This window comes from Bos mutus, chromosome 16 (assembly GCF_027580195.1).
Source record: "Bos mutus isolate GX-2022 chromosome 16, NWIPB_WYAK_1.1, whole genome shotgun sequence".
Classification (NCBI taxonomy): Eukaryota; Metazoa; Chordata; class Mammalia; order Artiodactyla; family Bovidae; genus Bos; species Bos mutus.
Window position 1 is genome coordinate 39163131 of NC_091632.1, and position 12403 is coordinate 39175533.

The 12403-nt window shown below is 60.4% G+C and overlaps 3 protein-coding genes across 18 annotated transcripts in view; 1 reads left to right on the forward strand and 2 right to left on the reverse strand.

The window, feature by feature from the left end:
• ESPN (espin) overlaps nt 1–1612 on the forward strand; it is a 33579-nt gene extending 31967 nt beyond the window's left edge. For all 4 annotated transcript variants that reach the window (XM_070385138.1, XM_070385141.1, XM_070385140.1 and 1 more), the window contains 3 exons: nt 27–106; nt 199–210; nt 1357–1612. In XM_070385138.1, coding sequence (XP_070241239.1) covers nt 27–106; nt 199–210; nt 1357–1504 — 240 coding nt within the window. In that variant the 3' untranslated portion in view covers nt 1505–1612. The remainder of the gene's footprint in view (nt 1–26; nt 107–198; nt 211–1356) is intronic.
• Nucleotides 1613–2060: 448 nt separating this feature from the next.
• TNFRSF25 (TNF receptor superfamily member 25) lies at nt 2061–7066 on the reverse strand. 7 transcript variants are annotated; one of them, XM_070385146.1, is made up of 10 exons: nt 6817–7066; nt 6146–6263; nt 5819–5953; nt 5263–5430; nt 5096–5174; nt 4313–4368; nt 4107–4226; nt 3864–3901; nt 3227–3407; nt 2061–3043 (listed from the first exon to the last, which is right to left on the reverse strand). In XM_070385146.1, the coding sequence occupies exons 1-10, from the start codon at nt 6862–6864 to the stop codon at nt 2721–2723; spliced, it is 1266 nt and encodes a 421-aa protein (XP_070241247.1). In that variant the 5' UTR covers nt 6865–7066; the 3' UTR covers nt 2061–2720. The 7 variants fall into 7 exon arrangements, with proteins under 7 accessions (XP_070241247.1, XP_070241249.1, XP_070241248.1 ...); XM_070385148.1 differs by lacking the exon at nt 6817–7066 and having other exon boundaries at nt 3227–3290; nt 3864–3898; nt 6146–6776; XM_070385147.1 differs by lacking the exon at nt 6817–7066 and having other exon boundaries at nt 3227–3290; nt 6146–6750.
• Nucleotides 7067–7267: 201 nt separating this feature from the next.
• PLEKHG5 (pleckstrin homology and RhoGEF domain containing G5) overlaps nt 7268–12403 on the reverse strand; it is a 39336-nt gene continuing 34200 nt past the window's right edge. For 5 of the 7 annotated variants that reach the window (XM_070385131.1, XM_070385135.1, XM_070385136.1 and 2 more), the window contains 9 exons: nt 11972–12082; nt 11675–11824; nt 11430–11567; nt 11148–11267; nt 10063–10195; nt 9818–9933; nt 9539–9726; nt 8335–9105; nt 7268–8098 (listed from right to left, as the gene is read on the reverse strand). In XM_070385131.1, the coding sequence (XP_070241232.1) occupies nt 8089–8098; nt 8335–9105; nt 9539–9726; nt 9818–9933; nt 10063–10195; nt 11148–11267; nt 11430–11567; nt 11675–11824; nt 11972–12082 (1737 nt within the window). In that variant the 3' untranslated portion in view covers nt 7268–8088. Of the gene's footprint in view, nt 8099–8330; nt 9106–9538; nt 9727–9817; nt 9934–10062; nt 10196–11147; nt 11268–11429; nt 11568–11674; nt 11825–11971; nt 12083–12403 lie in introns of those variants that run through there. The other 2 variants (XM_070385132.1, XM_070385134.1) reach the window with 1 other exon arrangement.

Sequence of the window (12403 nt, forward strand, 5' to 3'; positions counted from 1 at the left end):
CCAGCCCATGCTATGCTGTGTTGCAGGAGGAGCAGGAGGAGGCCTGGCTGGCCAGCATGCCTGCCTGGAGGCGGGACATCCTGCGGAAGAAGCTAGAAGATGAGAGGTGAGCTCGGGTAGACTTGGGGTTCAGCAAGGTGTCTTGATTGTGTCCCTGAGGTGGTGGTACCAACCAACACTATCTCTTTTTTCTTCCAGGGAGCAGAAGCGGTGAGTGTGGGGCTGGGCCCAACCTGTGTCCCTTCCCCCCACCCAGTCCCAGTCCTTTGGCCTCTTCATCTAGGACCATCGTGAGCATTTCCCCTTGTCACTCAGCCCTGTTTGCACAGCATCTTTGCTCCCAATAATGCTACCAGACACTAGTAACGTATCCACTGCCCCCCAAAGTCTAGCTCTTATCCTGTAATAACCTGTACTCCCAATTACCCAGCCCTCTCCCATTAACCTAGCCTCTCTGCCCTGCAGTTAACCCAGCCTCGGTATCAATAACCTAGAGAATCTGTCCCTCAAATTTTTAACAAAATGTATGTCCCTTAATTCTTTAGTTTTTACCCCTAGTCATCTAGCCAAGTGCTGTGTGATAGAGGTATCATTTGAGCCACAAATTTTCTAGCAGCCACAGTGAAAAAAATAAAGATATGAGTGAACTTAATAGTATATTTTATGTAACCCAGTGATAGTAATTATAAAAATTGAGATGTCTTACACTCTTTTTAAAAACTAAGTCTGGAAGATGGAATGAACATTTTGAGCCCACAGTGCATCTCAGTCCCAGCATTTCAAATGCTCAACAGCCACACGTGCTTAGTCTTAACGGGAACAAAGATGCTGATGAAGCTTAGCCTCATCACCTGTGCAGATCTAGCCATGTTCTAATAACCTGTTCCCAGTTACCCAGCACCTGTCTCCCAAAAATGTGGTCCTTCTGCCCAGCAGCCCTACCCCAGTCCCAGGAACTCAGGTCCTAGCCCCAATAATTTCATGCCCTTCCCCCACACCACCCCCTCCTCATCCTCTGCCACACTGTGTCTCAGCACTTTCTAGAAACACCCGGTCAGCAATAACCCAGCCACAGTCTCACTCACCCAACTCCTATGTATTCAACATCCCCCCGCGGTGACCCCAGTCTGCCCCTAGTCAAGCCCCTCTGTCCCCAGCAATCCCACCCACATGCCTCCTAACCCAACCCCTGTCCCCAATCCCCTTCTGCCCCTACAACCCATGAAACGAGTGCCTCTGTCCTCAGCAACCCAGCCCCTGCCCTTAGTAACCCACTCCTTGACACCGCTGACCCCGCGCGGGGCCTGGCCCACCCTCTCACCTTTGCCCGGGCTTCTGCCCCCACGCCATGCCTAGGAAACAGGAGGAGAGACAGAAGCAAGAGGAGATGCAGCGGGAGAAAGAGCAGTCGGAGAAGCTGCGGACGCTGGGCTACGACGAGAGCAAGCTGGCGCCCTGGCAGCGACAGATCATTTTGAAGAAGGGGGACATCGCTAAGTACTAGACGCAGCCTCGCGAGCTCGGGGGTGCCCCCAGACCCGCCCCGGCCTGCCGGGCCCAGGCGGAAGGGCTGGGAGCCGCGCCGCCCTCCCCTCCCGCGCTGAAACCCTTCCTTGACCCCGACCCCGCCCCCGCATCCCCAGTCCTGGGCGATGCTGGAGCGCGGCCGCTGCCGCCGCCGCCGCCGCCCAGAAAAAGTGCCCAAGCTGTTGACGCAAAAAAAGATGCTGCTTATTTGCATGCCTACTTACATATATTTGCATGTTCGTTGAATGTCAAAGTGTGCAGAGCTCTTCCCGAGCTCCGTGGGTGATGACTTTGTTTTCCTGCGGGGCGCGCGCCCGGCTGCCGCCCCCTCCCCCGCACCCCGGAACCCACGTCGCTGGCGCATCCTGGGCGGAGGCAGGCCCAGCGCTCGGGGAAGGGGTTTTCCTCCCTTCCTGACCCAGATCGACGCCCGGCCCAGCCCCGGCCGCATTTCCCATCCCCGCCGAGGGTTTCCTCTCAGTCATGTTTACCAGAAACGGTGAAAACTGCAAACTGCCCGTCGTAGGAACGGAGTTGCCGCTCCGGGCGCCCCACCACCCTCAAGTCTGCGCGCCGTCCCCAGCCAGGCCCCGCACCTCCCCGGACCCTTTCACTGCCCTGGTGGAGTGAGCAGAGGACGAGGGACCCTAAAGCTGTGTCTCCCAACTGCTGCCTCCCCGATCCCCGCTATCTCGCACCCCCATTAAAGCTCTCTCAGCCGCCCGGGGCCTATGCTCACTCTCACTCGCCGACACCGCGACTTCCTCTCCTCGGGGTAACTGGGCCAACGGCTGAGCGGGAGGGGGAGGCTTGGGATGAGGGTCACACTGGCCTTCGCCATGAATGGCAAGACTTCTGGCCCTTCGGAAACCAAGTCTGGGCCATTTAACACCCCTAGCCCCGCGGAAACACCAAGCTGTAGCTTTTCTTCATAGATTTAATACCGAGGCCTCAACCAAATACAAGCCGAGAAACAGCTGAGCAGCCTCGACGCCCGCCTGATCCTCGTTGGCGCTGCCTCGCCTTAACTGGACCCCTGGGGGCGCTCAAGTGTGAGGCTGGCTGGCGCTGCTACGCAGAGCCGTGCCAGGGGCTTAATAAGTGACATTAAATGTCTACACGCATTAAGTAACCGTACTTAGGGCTTCTGCAAGGGCCACCAAGAGCCCCGAAGTGGTGGGTGGACCCCGGCGTCACGGGCCGCGCTGTAGGCGGCTCCGCAGGTCCTCTGCGCAGCCGTCCAGCCCCATGCGCTCCAGGGCCGCGTAGACGGCGCCCAAGCCCGCGTGCTGCTGCTGGCGCCAGCGCTTGAGCATCTCGTACTGCTGGTCGCGGAAGCGGCCGACCTCCACCTCCACCGCCTCGATCTCCGCCTCGCGCAACCCTAGCGTGCGCATGAACTCCTTCCAACGCCGCGCGGGCACGGCGTCCATCACATCGTAGAGCTGCGGGCCAGGCTGGAGCGTGGCGGCAGCCGAGCCTGCAGGGGGCGCTGGCGAGGGCGGGGGCGGCAGGCCTGCGGGCAGGCCAGAGAAAGTCAATGGAGGGTGCTGGTAGGGGCAAGGGACAGGGGCCAAACAGGGCAGGAAGGTCCACCTGGCCCATTAGGGGATGTGGGCAAGTGTCCACAGGAAATCACAGCTTATCACCCCAGATTCAGGAGAAGGGGTCAATCTCTCAGGTCACTGAAATCCCTTACCAGGAGCTCTGCTGGGCAGCTGGTCCCAGGACCATGTGGCCTCCAGGCAGGGTGCCTCCTGGGTCTGGGGAGAGCCAGAAGTACAGCTGTGGCCTACCAAATGGACAGGGCACACCTTCTCACTGCTGCTGGGTGTCACCAGAAGGGCAGGGCCGCTGTCCGGGGGTGAGAGATGGGTGGTCTGGAAGCCAAGAGAGACCCCCCCGGCTCAGCCTTGCTTGCTTAGCAAGGCTCTTGCCCGTGCCGGGGTCTCTCAGCAGGAGTGGGCACCCCGACTCAGTCAGTAGACACATCTCCCATTCCACCTCCTCTGTGCAACTGTACCCTCTTCACTGTGACCCAGGAGAGGAGCCCTGTCCTCTGTCCGGAATGCCCTGCCCCTGCTGCCCTCTCCTTATTCCCCCAACCCTGGCATAGGCCTCCTGTTCATCCTACTGAACTGAGCACTCCTGTTTACCTATCTGGACCCTGTAGGCTCAGAGCTTCTCAGAGATGCCTTCATTCACTGATAACTTGGCATATGTGTTTGTTAGGTCTCTTCAGTGCCTGGGATCTGAGTTATAATAAGGCCCAACCTCTCAGCTCCAGGAGACTTGCTCACGGCTCCTCCCAGAATACTAGCTACTGAGAATCTCACCTGTAGGGGGGTCCAGACCTCCACACCAGTGTCATCTGCTGAGAGACACAGAGAGTCTAATGAACAATCAGGCAAGGCACTTGAACCTGGGTGCTAGCCCAGCTCCTTCTTGGGTTCCTCTGTACCCCACTCCCATCACTCTCTGCCTCAGTTTACCCACCAAAGCCAGGCCCAATGGGCTGTGGGCTACCCATCCTGACCCCAGGCCTCTCAGAGTGTGTGTGTGTTCGTACGTGCACTTACCAGGACCTATGGCCTTGCAAGGATGGCAGCGGTGGTATGTGTAGGTCAGGGTGGCACCAAGCAGGAGTGGGACCACCAGGCCTGCCACGAGCATCTGCACCCAGAACACTGAAAGAGCAGCTGGTGGGTGGCGGGTGGTAGCCATCCCCCGGCCTCCCTGTGGCCCATCCCAGCTCTCCCACTGGCATTTCCAGTTCACCACATACTCTGCCTCCAGCCACAGACAGCCACGCAGGGCTCAGGACAGCTCCCAAGGGTGCTCCTGCAAGGGGAGGGGGAAATGTGTGGAGGGTGAGGTACACACCAGGAAGACTGCTCATGACCACCCAACATCTTCTCCACCCTGGAGGCCCTACCCTCCTGAGAGTCTCCCTCTACCCAAGAATGTTCCCAAAGTACTGCTGAAATGTCACCAGTGTTCATACAATAGCAACAAATACCACTTACTGAGCATCTAGACTAGACAGAGGGGCACTAAAATGTCAACTCTGGGATTTGCCTGTTTTGTTCCCTGCTGTTTCCCTAGTACCTGGAACAGTGTCTGGAAATAGTAGATACTCAAGAAACTTGGTGAGCAAATGAGTGACTAATCACCCCTTAACCATAGCCCTGGGGGAGCCTACTAACACCCCCCTGTTCAGATGGGGAGCCAACAGATTGAAGTAACTTGCTCAAGATGCCTCAAGGAAACAGGGGCAGATCTTGAGCCTCAGGCCAAGTTTTGAAACTACATTAACGTGACTCTCTAAGTGACACATCCTATCCTTAATATAGGGCCGGAAGGACTACTAGAGGAAAGTATGACATAAAGTAGAGACATGCCCCCTTACTTATCTGACGTAAGGTAAATTCAGATTTCTCTTTACCATTCAAAGTTTGTCTGAAGTGGGGCCCATCTACCATAGAACTGAGTTCCCTCTTCCCTGCCCCTCGACCCCCACTCTGCTCCCAGCCTCCCTTCCCCCGGCCCCGGGCAGCCAGGAAGTTACGTGGGACAGGACACGCAGCTCTTGTCATATTCATAGAAGCCAGGCAGGCAGGTCCCACAGTGGGTGTCTCTGCTAGAACCTATGGTCCAGGAGATGCTATGGGTCAGGATGGGAGAGGAGGAGGTGGGATGGGGTGGGGTGTGGGAGCCCAGAATGAGGGTACTCACAAGGTGTCTGCGTGTGCCGGTGCAGGGCCCCACAATCTGTGCATGGGCGGCAGCGAAAGGGGGAACCATGCCGGCACTGGCTGACCATGCAGTCCATGAACCAGCCTGGCCTGCAGCCACAGTGGGTGTCTGCCACTGCTGAGCAGTTCCTCAGGGCCATCTGGGGGGCTGGTGGGAACAGGGGATTGGGGAGACCAGGGAGAGCAGAGGCTGTCAGAGCCAGAGACCCCCATAGAGAGGTGGGACAGGTCCCCTGGAGAATGGAGATGCAGAGACCAGAGACAGGACTGCCCCCAAAGTGAGAGAAGTGTGGGGATCATCACAGACCAGAGGATGGGGCACAGAGACAGGAAGGTCACAGGATGAGAGGGCAGAAAGACATCCTGAGGCAGGACCAGGGTGGAGGCCTCAGCATGGCGTGGCATGTGGTGGCATGGGGTGGGCACGGGGGCTTCCTACCCAAAGGCTGGGCTTGAGCCAGCCGCTTCCTTCAGAAAGACCCTGGCCAGACGAGTCCTCAAGCACCCCCCACCCCCAGCACTAGGCAGCCCCTCACCCAGCTCATCACAGGCCTGGCAGCGGGCACAGCGGGTTTCGTAGTGGTTTTCCCGGGCCAGAAAGGTGCCCTGCGGACAGGGGAGGCAGGTGGCCGCGCCACAAGGCTTTGTGCAGGGGGCCTTCAGGTAGTGCCCTGTGGAACCCAGTGCGGTCAGTCAAAGGGGGCTTCCACCTGCCCCTCCCCCCATCTCTGGCTCCACTTTCAGCCTCCCCTCCCTTCATCCCTAGCCTGCCTACCTCCACTCCCCAGCCCCACCTAACCCTCACCTGTCTGTGGTCAGCCCTCACTTCCTCCCATGTCCCTCCCACCCCTTCAGCCCCTCACCTGCTGGACAGCCCTTGCAGCAGCCCAGAACACTCCGCTTTGGGAAGCTGTGGCCGCAGTCACACCGGGGGCTGGGGGTGCTGGCCCGGGCACCCAGCAGCAGCAGGAAGAGGAGGGCCTGGGGACAGGGGCTGCTGACTCCCAGCCTGGCTGCCCAGGCGGGGGCCTCTCTCTGCCCGGTCTCTCCCACCCTAGCGCTTGCCCTCAGAGCAGCCCATTTCCCAGGTTCTTGAGCAGAGGAGGTGCCCATGGGTGGGGGGTGAGACTGACTTCCTTCCCCTGGGTACAGATGGGGCTTGGGAGGAGCAGATTACAGGCTTCCTGCCAGCCCCGCATGTTGCCCTCCACCGGGCAGGAACCAGGCAGCCCCACCCCGACCCGTGCTTGCGGTAAGGTGGGGGATCCTGATTTTTCTCTGCCGGGGTCCCCAGAAGCCTCTGGCCCCTGACATGGTGCTTCCTCTCGGGGGAAGGGCCCCGTCCCCGCTGAACCTCTAACTCGGTGGGAAGAGGGACCCAGTCCCCAGGGAAGCCCGATCGAAGACATGCATTCCCCTACCCTCCCATCCTCTGTCCCCTTCCTCTGCCGACCCGCTCTCCCCTCCCCGCCGCGTCCCCTTCCCAGGCAGGCCCCGGCACGGCTCGAGGTCATGCCCCTGCGACCCTACTCACCACCGCCGCCGCCGCCGCACAGGTCCCGGGCCGCGGGCGCGGCTCCATGGCCCTGGGCGCCACGCTGGGCCCTCGACCAGACCGGGCTTCCCCCGCTCCGCCCGCAGCGGGTGGGGCCCAGCGCGGCGCCCTCAGGACCGCCCCGCCTGAAGAGCCCGCCTCGGGGGTGGGGGCTAGGGCGGGGCTGCCGGGAAAGGAGCCCCCAGCCCTCACCTGAGCTCACCTGAGGCACCTGGTGGGCAACGTGCCCATAACGAGGGGCCGCATCAGGGTCCCAAGCCTGGGTTCTAGCTCAACCCAGAGACTACCTCTTCCTAGAGAGGCAATCTCTCCTCTCCGGGTCTCAGAGGCACCCTCAGCCATGAGGGCTTGGGCCAGAAGAACCCAGGTGGGAGGCCCACCCTCCCCACACAGGGCATGACCCTGCCCTGGAAGGCAGTCCAAGGGGGCCTGCTCAGTAGCCTGAGCCCGTGGCCCACCCTGGTGCCAGCTCAGAGGGGTGGCTTGGGGTAGGGCCCTCCAGGGCCCCATGTGGGGAGGGCACCTGGTGGGGGGCCCTAGTGGTGGACTTCATGGCTGTGGCGGGGGACAGGGCTGACCTTGGGAGTACTGGTCAGGCGATTTCTGCCCCCACGAAGTCCCTTGTGCTCCCAGTCTTGCCCAGCGGTGGCCCACCACAGATGGAGGGGACAGGAGCCCAGAGGAGCACTGAGTGTACCTGAGTCCAGAAAGGGGGCATTCCAAAGCAAAGGACTCTTTCCAGTGAAGTATATACAAGTCTTTATAAAAGAATCAAAAGCTCAATAAATATGCAACTTTACACAGAGCCCATCCCAAGGACTAGGAAGAGGGGGAGGGGGCTAAAGGCAGGGGAACCGTCGTCCCATTTGGCGCCAGATGGTGGAGGAGGGAAGGGCTGCCTGGGACCCCAGCCCTGGAGTCCAGCCCAGAGGACTGGAGGTCCTGAATTCAGAGAGCATTGGGCAAAAGACTCTGCCTAGGCTGGGGGTTGGGGGGTGGGGAAACAGGCAGGTTAGTGACAGTGGTGACTGTCGGGGGGTCCTGCAGCCTGGGCCTCTGCTGAGCCCTCCTCCACTTCCATCCGGTCTGGCAAAGTGCAAATTGGGCCCTTGGGGGCGGTGGTGGTGTCCGGCTGGGCACTCAGGCCCGTGTGCACATTAAGGCAGCAGCTGGAGCAGGGGCTGGCACACCCCAGGAGGCATGTTGTCTGCTGTCCCTTGGTCAGTGGCACCCTTGGGGGCCTCCCTCTGCTCAGACCTCCCTGCAGTGGAGAGGAGGGGAGAGACAGTTCTTCCTTGGCTGACGGTATTCGGAGGGGCTCTGGCCACCCTCTCAGGCTTCTTCACCGCTGCCCACTGTGCACATCCTCGCCAGATGCTGGGGCAGGTCCCAGGCTCCCTCTCCCATCCCTGTGCCCAAGTGCCATCTGTTCCCAGCCATGACAATGCCCCCAGCACACTGGGCCACCTGTCCTCCACCCCAGGCCAGGCCACTCACGAGGCAGTGAGGGTGGAGTTAAGCAGCAGGGTAGTCCTGATTCGGTAGAGCTGGGCCAGCGTCAGCTTCCTGTGCTGGGCCGAGATCCCCGGGGGAGGCTCAGGCTGGACCCTGGTCGAGGCCCCCGAGGACAGCTCTCTGCTCCTCCTAGTGGGTCCTTCGGGCTCCCCACCTGGGCAGTGGGCTCTACCCTCTAGCTCTGCCAGCTGGGGGCCAGGGCCAGGTGCCCCCTGGCAATACCAGCTGGGCCCAGCTTCCTGACAGGAGCCCCGAGTCCTTGTGCCAGGGACAGTAGCAGCCAAGCAGACTTCCGACAGGCTGCGGCTCGGGGCTGGGGGCACTCTGCGGGTAGTGGCCCCTGACAGCAGCTGGAGGAGGCTGGCCTCGGATTTGGACTTAAGCAGGTGGGGCAGGCAGGGCAGCAGCTGGACAGGAGTGCGGCGGCGAAGGCGGGGTGAGGGTGGGGGTGACGGGGCTGGTGGTAACTCTGGGGGTCGGGGTGCTGACTCCACCGTGGGGGCTGGGGCCATAAAGTCTTGCAGGGATGTGGGGGAAAGGGTGCCGTAGGCGGAGTCCATGGAGCAGGAGCGGCCATCCACAGGGCCCAGGGGCAGAAGCTCGCTGGTAGGAGTGACAGATGAGGCGGTGGTGCTGAGAGAGGTCTCGTCTGACTGGGAGCTGAAGGGGTTGCCCCTGAATTCAGGAGAGGACAGCAACTCCCCAGGCTCTACCACCACCATGGCCAGGGTTTCCGTAGAGCCGTCCGAGGCACTGTGGGGGCCGAGAGGGGAGTCAGTCCAGCTAAAGGAAGCCTAGACGGCTGGACACAGAAGTTGAGAGCCTCTGCCCTCCTGAGTCTGAGGCTCAAAGACTGCAAGCAGGCAGCACGTGAGCCCGAAACACAGGTATCAGGAATGGCGTCTGTCATCACCACAGTATCTGCTGTCAGATATAGTCTAAGAATCTTCAGCTCAGCTCTGGGCAGCTACCACTAATAGATCAGAGTGGGCACTCAAGTTGAAATCCATTTGCCATCCCCGCTAGTGGGGGGCAGAGCCCCCCTCCCCATGCCCACTGGGTTCATATCATAAAGCCACGCACAGGGAAAGGGGTCCCACTCAGTGTCGGTCGCCTTGGGGTCAGGAGTCCTGGGGCAGAGCACCTGCTCTGCTCCAGCTTGCTGGGTGCTCCTGGGCAAACATACCAGTGCTGGGAGTCAAGGCTGTGGCTGCTTTTGCGCAGAATGGTAGGGGAGCTGGCAGCCGAAGTGCTACTCCCCCCACCTTCCTCCTCCTCCTCCTCCTCCTCCCGCTCATCCTCCTCCTCTTCCAGGCTCTGCAGGTGCTGCTGGTCGCCTGGGTGCTCCTGCACACGCAGCTGCTGCAGCTGGTTCTGGAGATGGGCATGCACAGGGGCCCCACAGCTGGTGAGCAGCAGACCCCACCAGGCTGCCCTGCCAGGCTGCCCACCACTCTGCTCTCACCTGGGCATTGTAGATGGCATCCACCCAGCCACGGCATAAAGCCTGGCCACTGGCCTGGAACGTGTAGGCCCCCACAGCACTGTGGAACTCGTTCAGGTAGATGAGGAGGAAGGAGCCTGGTTAGGAAGGGCTCGAATCAGTGCTAGCTGGGACCAAGACCCCAGCCCACTGTAGGTCCTGCCCATCACAGCACCCCTCGCCCCCATCATAGGTCCCACCCAGGAGCTGGGAGCCGGCCAACTCACCTGGGTCCCGAAGCTCCCGGCACACGATCTTGTCCACCAGCAGCGGTGGCCTGATGACCTTGGTCCTCTCAGCCTTCTTCACTGGCTTGGTCACCAAGAGCAGGTCAGTGAAGAGAAAGCAGTACACGTCCATCTGGAGATGGCGGGGGGTGGAGGGTAATGCAGGAAGAGCAGGAGAGGCCAGAGGTCAGGGCCAAGGCAGGCACCCTCCCCTGGGAGCACTGGTGTCAAGTACCTGTCTCCTTCCACCCCCACTGAACTGAGAGTAACATTCAAATGAAGAACAAGATGACTTTCTCTCATCCAGCTACTTACTTGTGACTTATGCCAGTTAAAAGTTTACATTAAAGAGGGAAAGGAAGGTGGTTTTAAAATCATGATTGGCAGGACTTCCTTGATTAAGAATCCGTCTTACAATGCAGAGGACACTGGTACAATCCCTGGTCGGGGAAGATCCCACATGCCACAGAGCAACTAAGCTTGTTCGACTAGGGCCTGTGCTCTGCAACTAAGAGAAGCCACCACAAAGAGAAGCCTATGCACCAAAACTAGAGAGTCATCCTGGCTCGCTGCAACTAGAGAAAGCTCTCATGCAGCAACGAAGACCCAGTGCAGCCAAATATAAATAAATTTTTAAAAAAATCATGATTTGCAGACTCTGGGTTACACAGTGCTTGAAAAATTCATAGCTTTGTAGCAAGACTCTAGGCTATTCCCAGCCTGCTCACAGAATGGGCCCCTCCCTCCCAACAGGAACACACTGTGGCATTGACAGGTGGGCTAGAATGGCACCTGATGGCCGGGATCCAGCTGCTGTATTTGTAAAAAGTAAACTGCAGGCAGAAAGTCATCCCTCAACACAATATTGTTAAGCGATTATCCTTCAATTACAAATAATTTTAAAACAAGAAAAAAAAACCAGTCATTCCTCACATAAAGGCACTAGTTTTGAATTGCCACCCAAGGGACAGAGCAGCTAAGAATCACTGACTAGGGCCCGGGAGGTCCCGAGGAAGGGGTGGTTCAAACCCCACAGGGTAAGGGGGAGGCAAGGGCCCTGAGTGTGGAGAGGTTCCTGGAGTCACCTTGCTGTCCTTCCCCTCCTTCATCCTCAGGCTCCCTTCCAGCAGCAGCTGACGTGTCTCCTCAGGGGAGGCACCAGGGATGGGAGCTGTCAGGTCCAGATGTAGAAATTCCTTCAGGAGCTGGGGGGTGGGGTTGGGGGGGGGCAAGAGAGATCAAGGTCTGACCCCTCATCTCAGCTGGGAGACCTCAGATGAGATTCCCAGTATAGCTCCCATCTGCCAGTGTGGCCCTTCCCCGCCCCCAGCAGGGCCAAGGACCCCCACACAGACGGAGGCACCCACCTTGTCCACCTCGTCGTTGCTGCCCTCCACCACCTCGTAGGCGTCGATGCGACTCACCACGGCCGCCAGCCGCTGCCGCTCCTGGCGCTGCCGCATGCACGCGTTCACGTGGTGGATGAAGCGCTCCACCGAGCCGATCTAGGGCGGGCGGGCCAGGGCAGCTCAAGGACCGGGTGAGGAGGGGCCGCCAGCCAGAGGGAGGGACCCTGCCCGCGACCCAGTTACCCTGCCCGCGACCCAGTTACCATAGTGACAACGGCCTCCTTGGCGCGCGGTTCGTCGGTCTTTCTTAGCACCGACTTGAGCAGCAGCGGGTACTTGGTGAGTCGCTGATGGGGCTTGGCCAGCATGTCGCTCAGCTTGAGCCGCTGGCACTGCTGGTGCTTCTCGGCCCACTGCAGCGGGGAGGCGGAGCGGGACTCAGGGTGGGCCCCGCCCCGGGCCCCCAGGCCCCGCCCACCGCCATGCCCTCCGGCACCTGCCGCCCGAGGGAGCCCTTTGCGCAGTGCCCTGGCCCCCCGGCGAGCCCCACCCGCCCTCACCGTGATGTAAGTTCGGAAGAGGTCATTGTCGCGCAGCAGGCCGCGCATGTACTCCATGCAGCCCTCCTCCTCCATGCAGTATCGGACGTAGGGCTTGAAGAGGGAGCCGAACTGGCGCGGGGCGGAACAGGCACAGCACCGGTTACCGCGCGCCCGCACCGCGGGAGGGGGCCCCCGCTCTCGCTCCTCCCTTATTGCCTCTCCCCGACCACCAGGGGGCAAGCTTATTATCCCCGTTTTCCACACGAGGAAACAAACGGAGCCTCAGCGAAAGCGATCGGCCTCGGCCAGGTGGTAGCAAGGGCACACGGTCAGGTGGAGTTTCACACCACTGCGACCGACTCTGAATTCTACGCCTCTTGACCACCAGGGGTCATTCGGGCCACCAGTTGGGAGGGCGCTGGGGTGTTGGGCAGACGGGATTGGCGCCCC

Excerpts from the sequence above, each read along its gene's own strand:
- TNFRSF25 (XM_070385142.1), bottom strand. The coding sequence starts at position 6,395 with ATGGGCACCTCCTCTGCTCAAGAACCTGGGAAATGGGCTGCTCTGAGG. Across the intron at positions 5,431-5,818 it reads CCAGGCCTGTGATGAGCTGG|CCCCCCAGATGGCCCTGAGG; the intron begins GTGAGGGGCTGC and ends TGTTCCCACCAG. Across the intron at positions 4,369-5,095 it reads AGCTGCGTGTCCTGTCCCAC|GAGCACCCTTGGGAGCTGTC; the intron begins GTAACTTCCTGG and ends CTCCCCTTGCAG.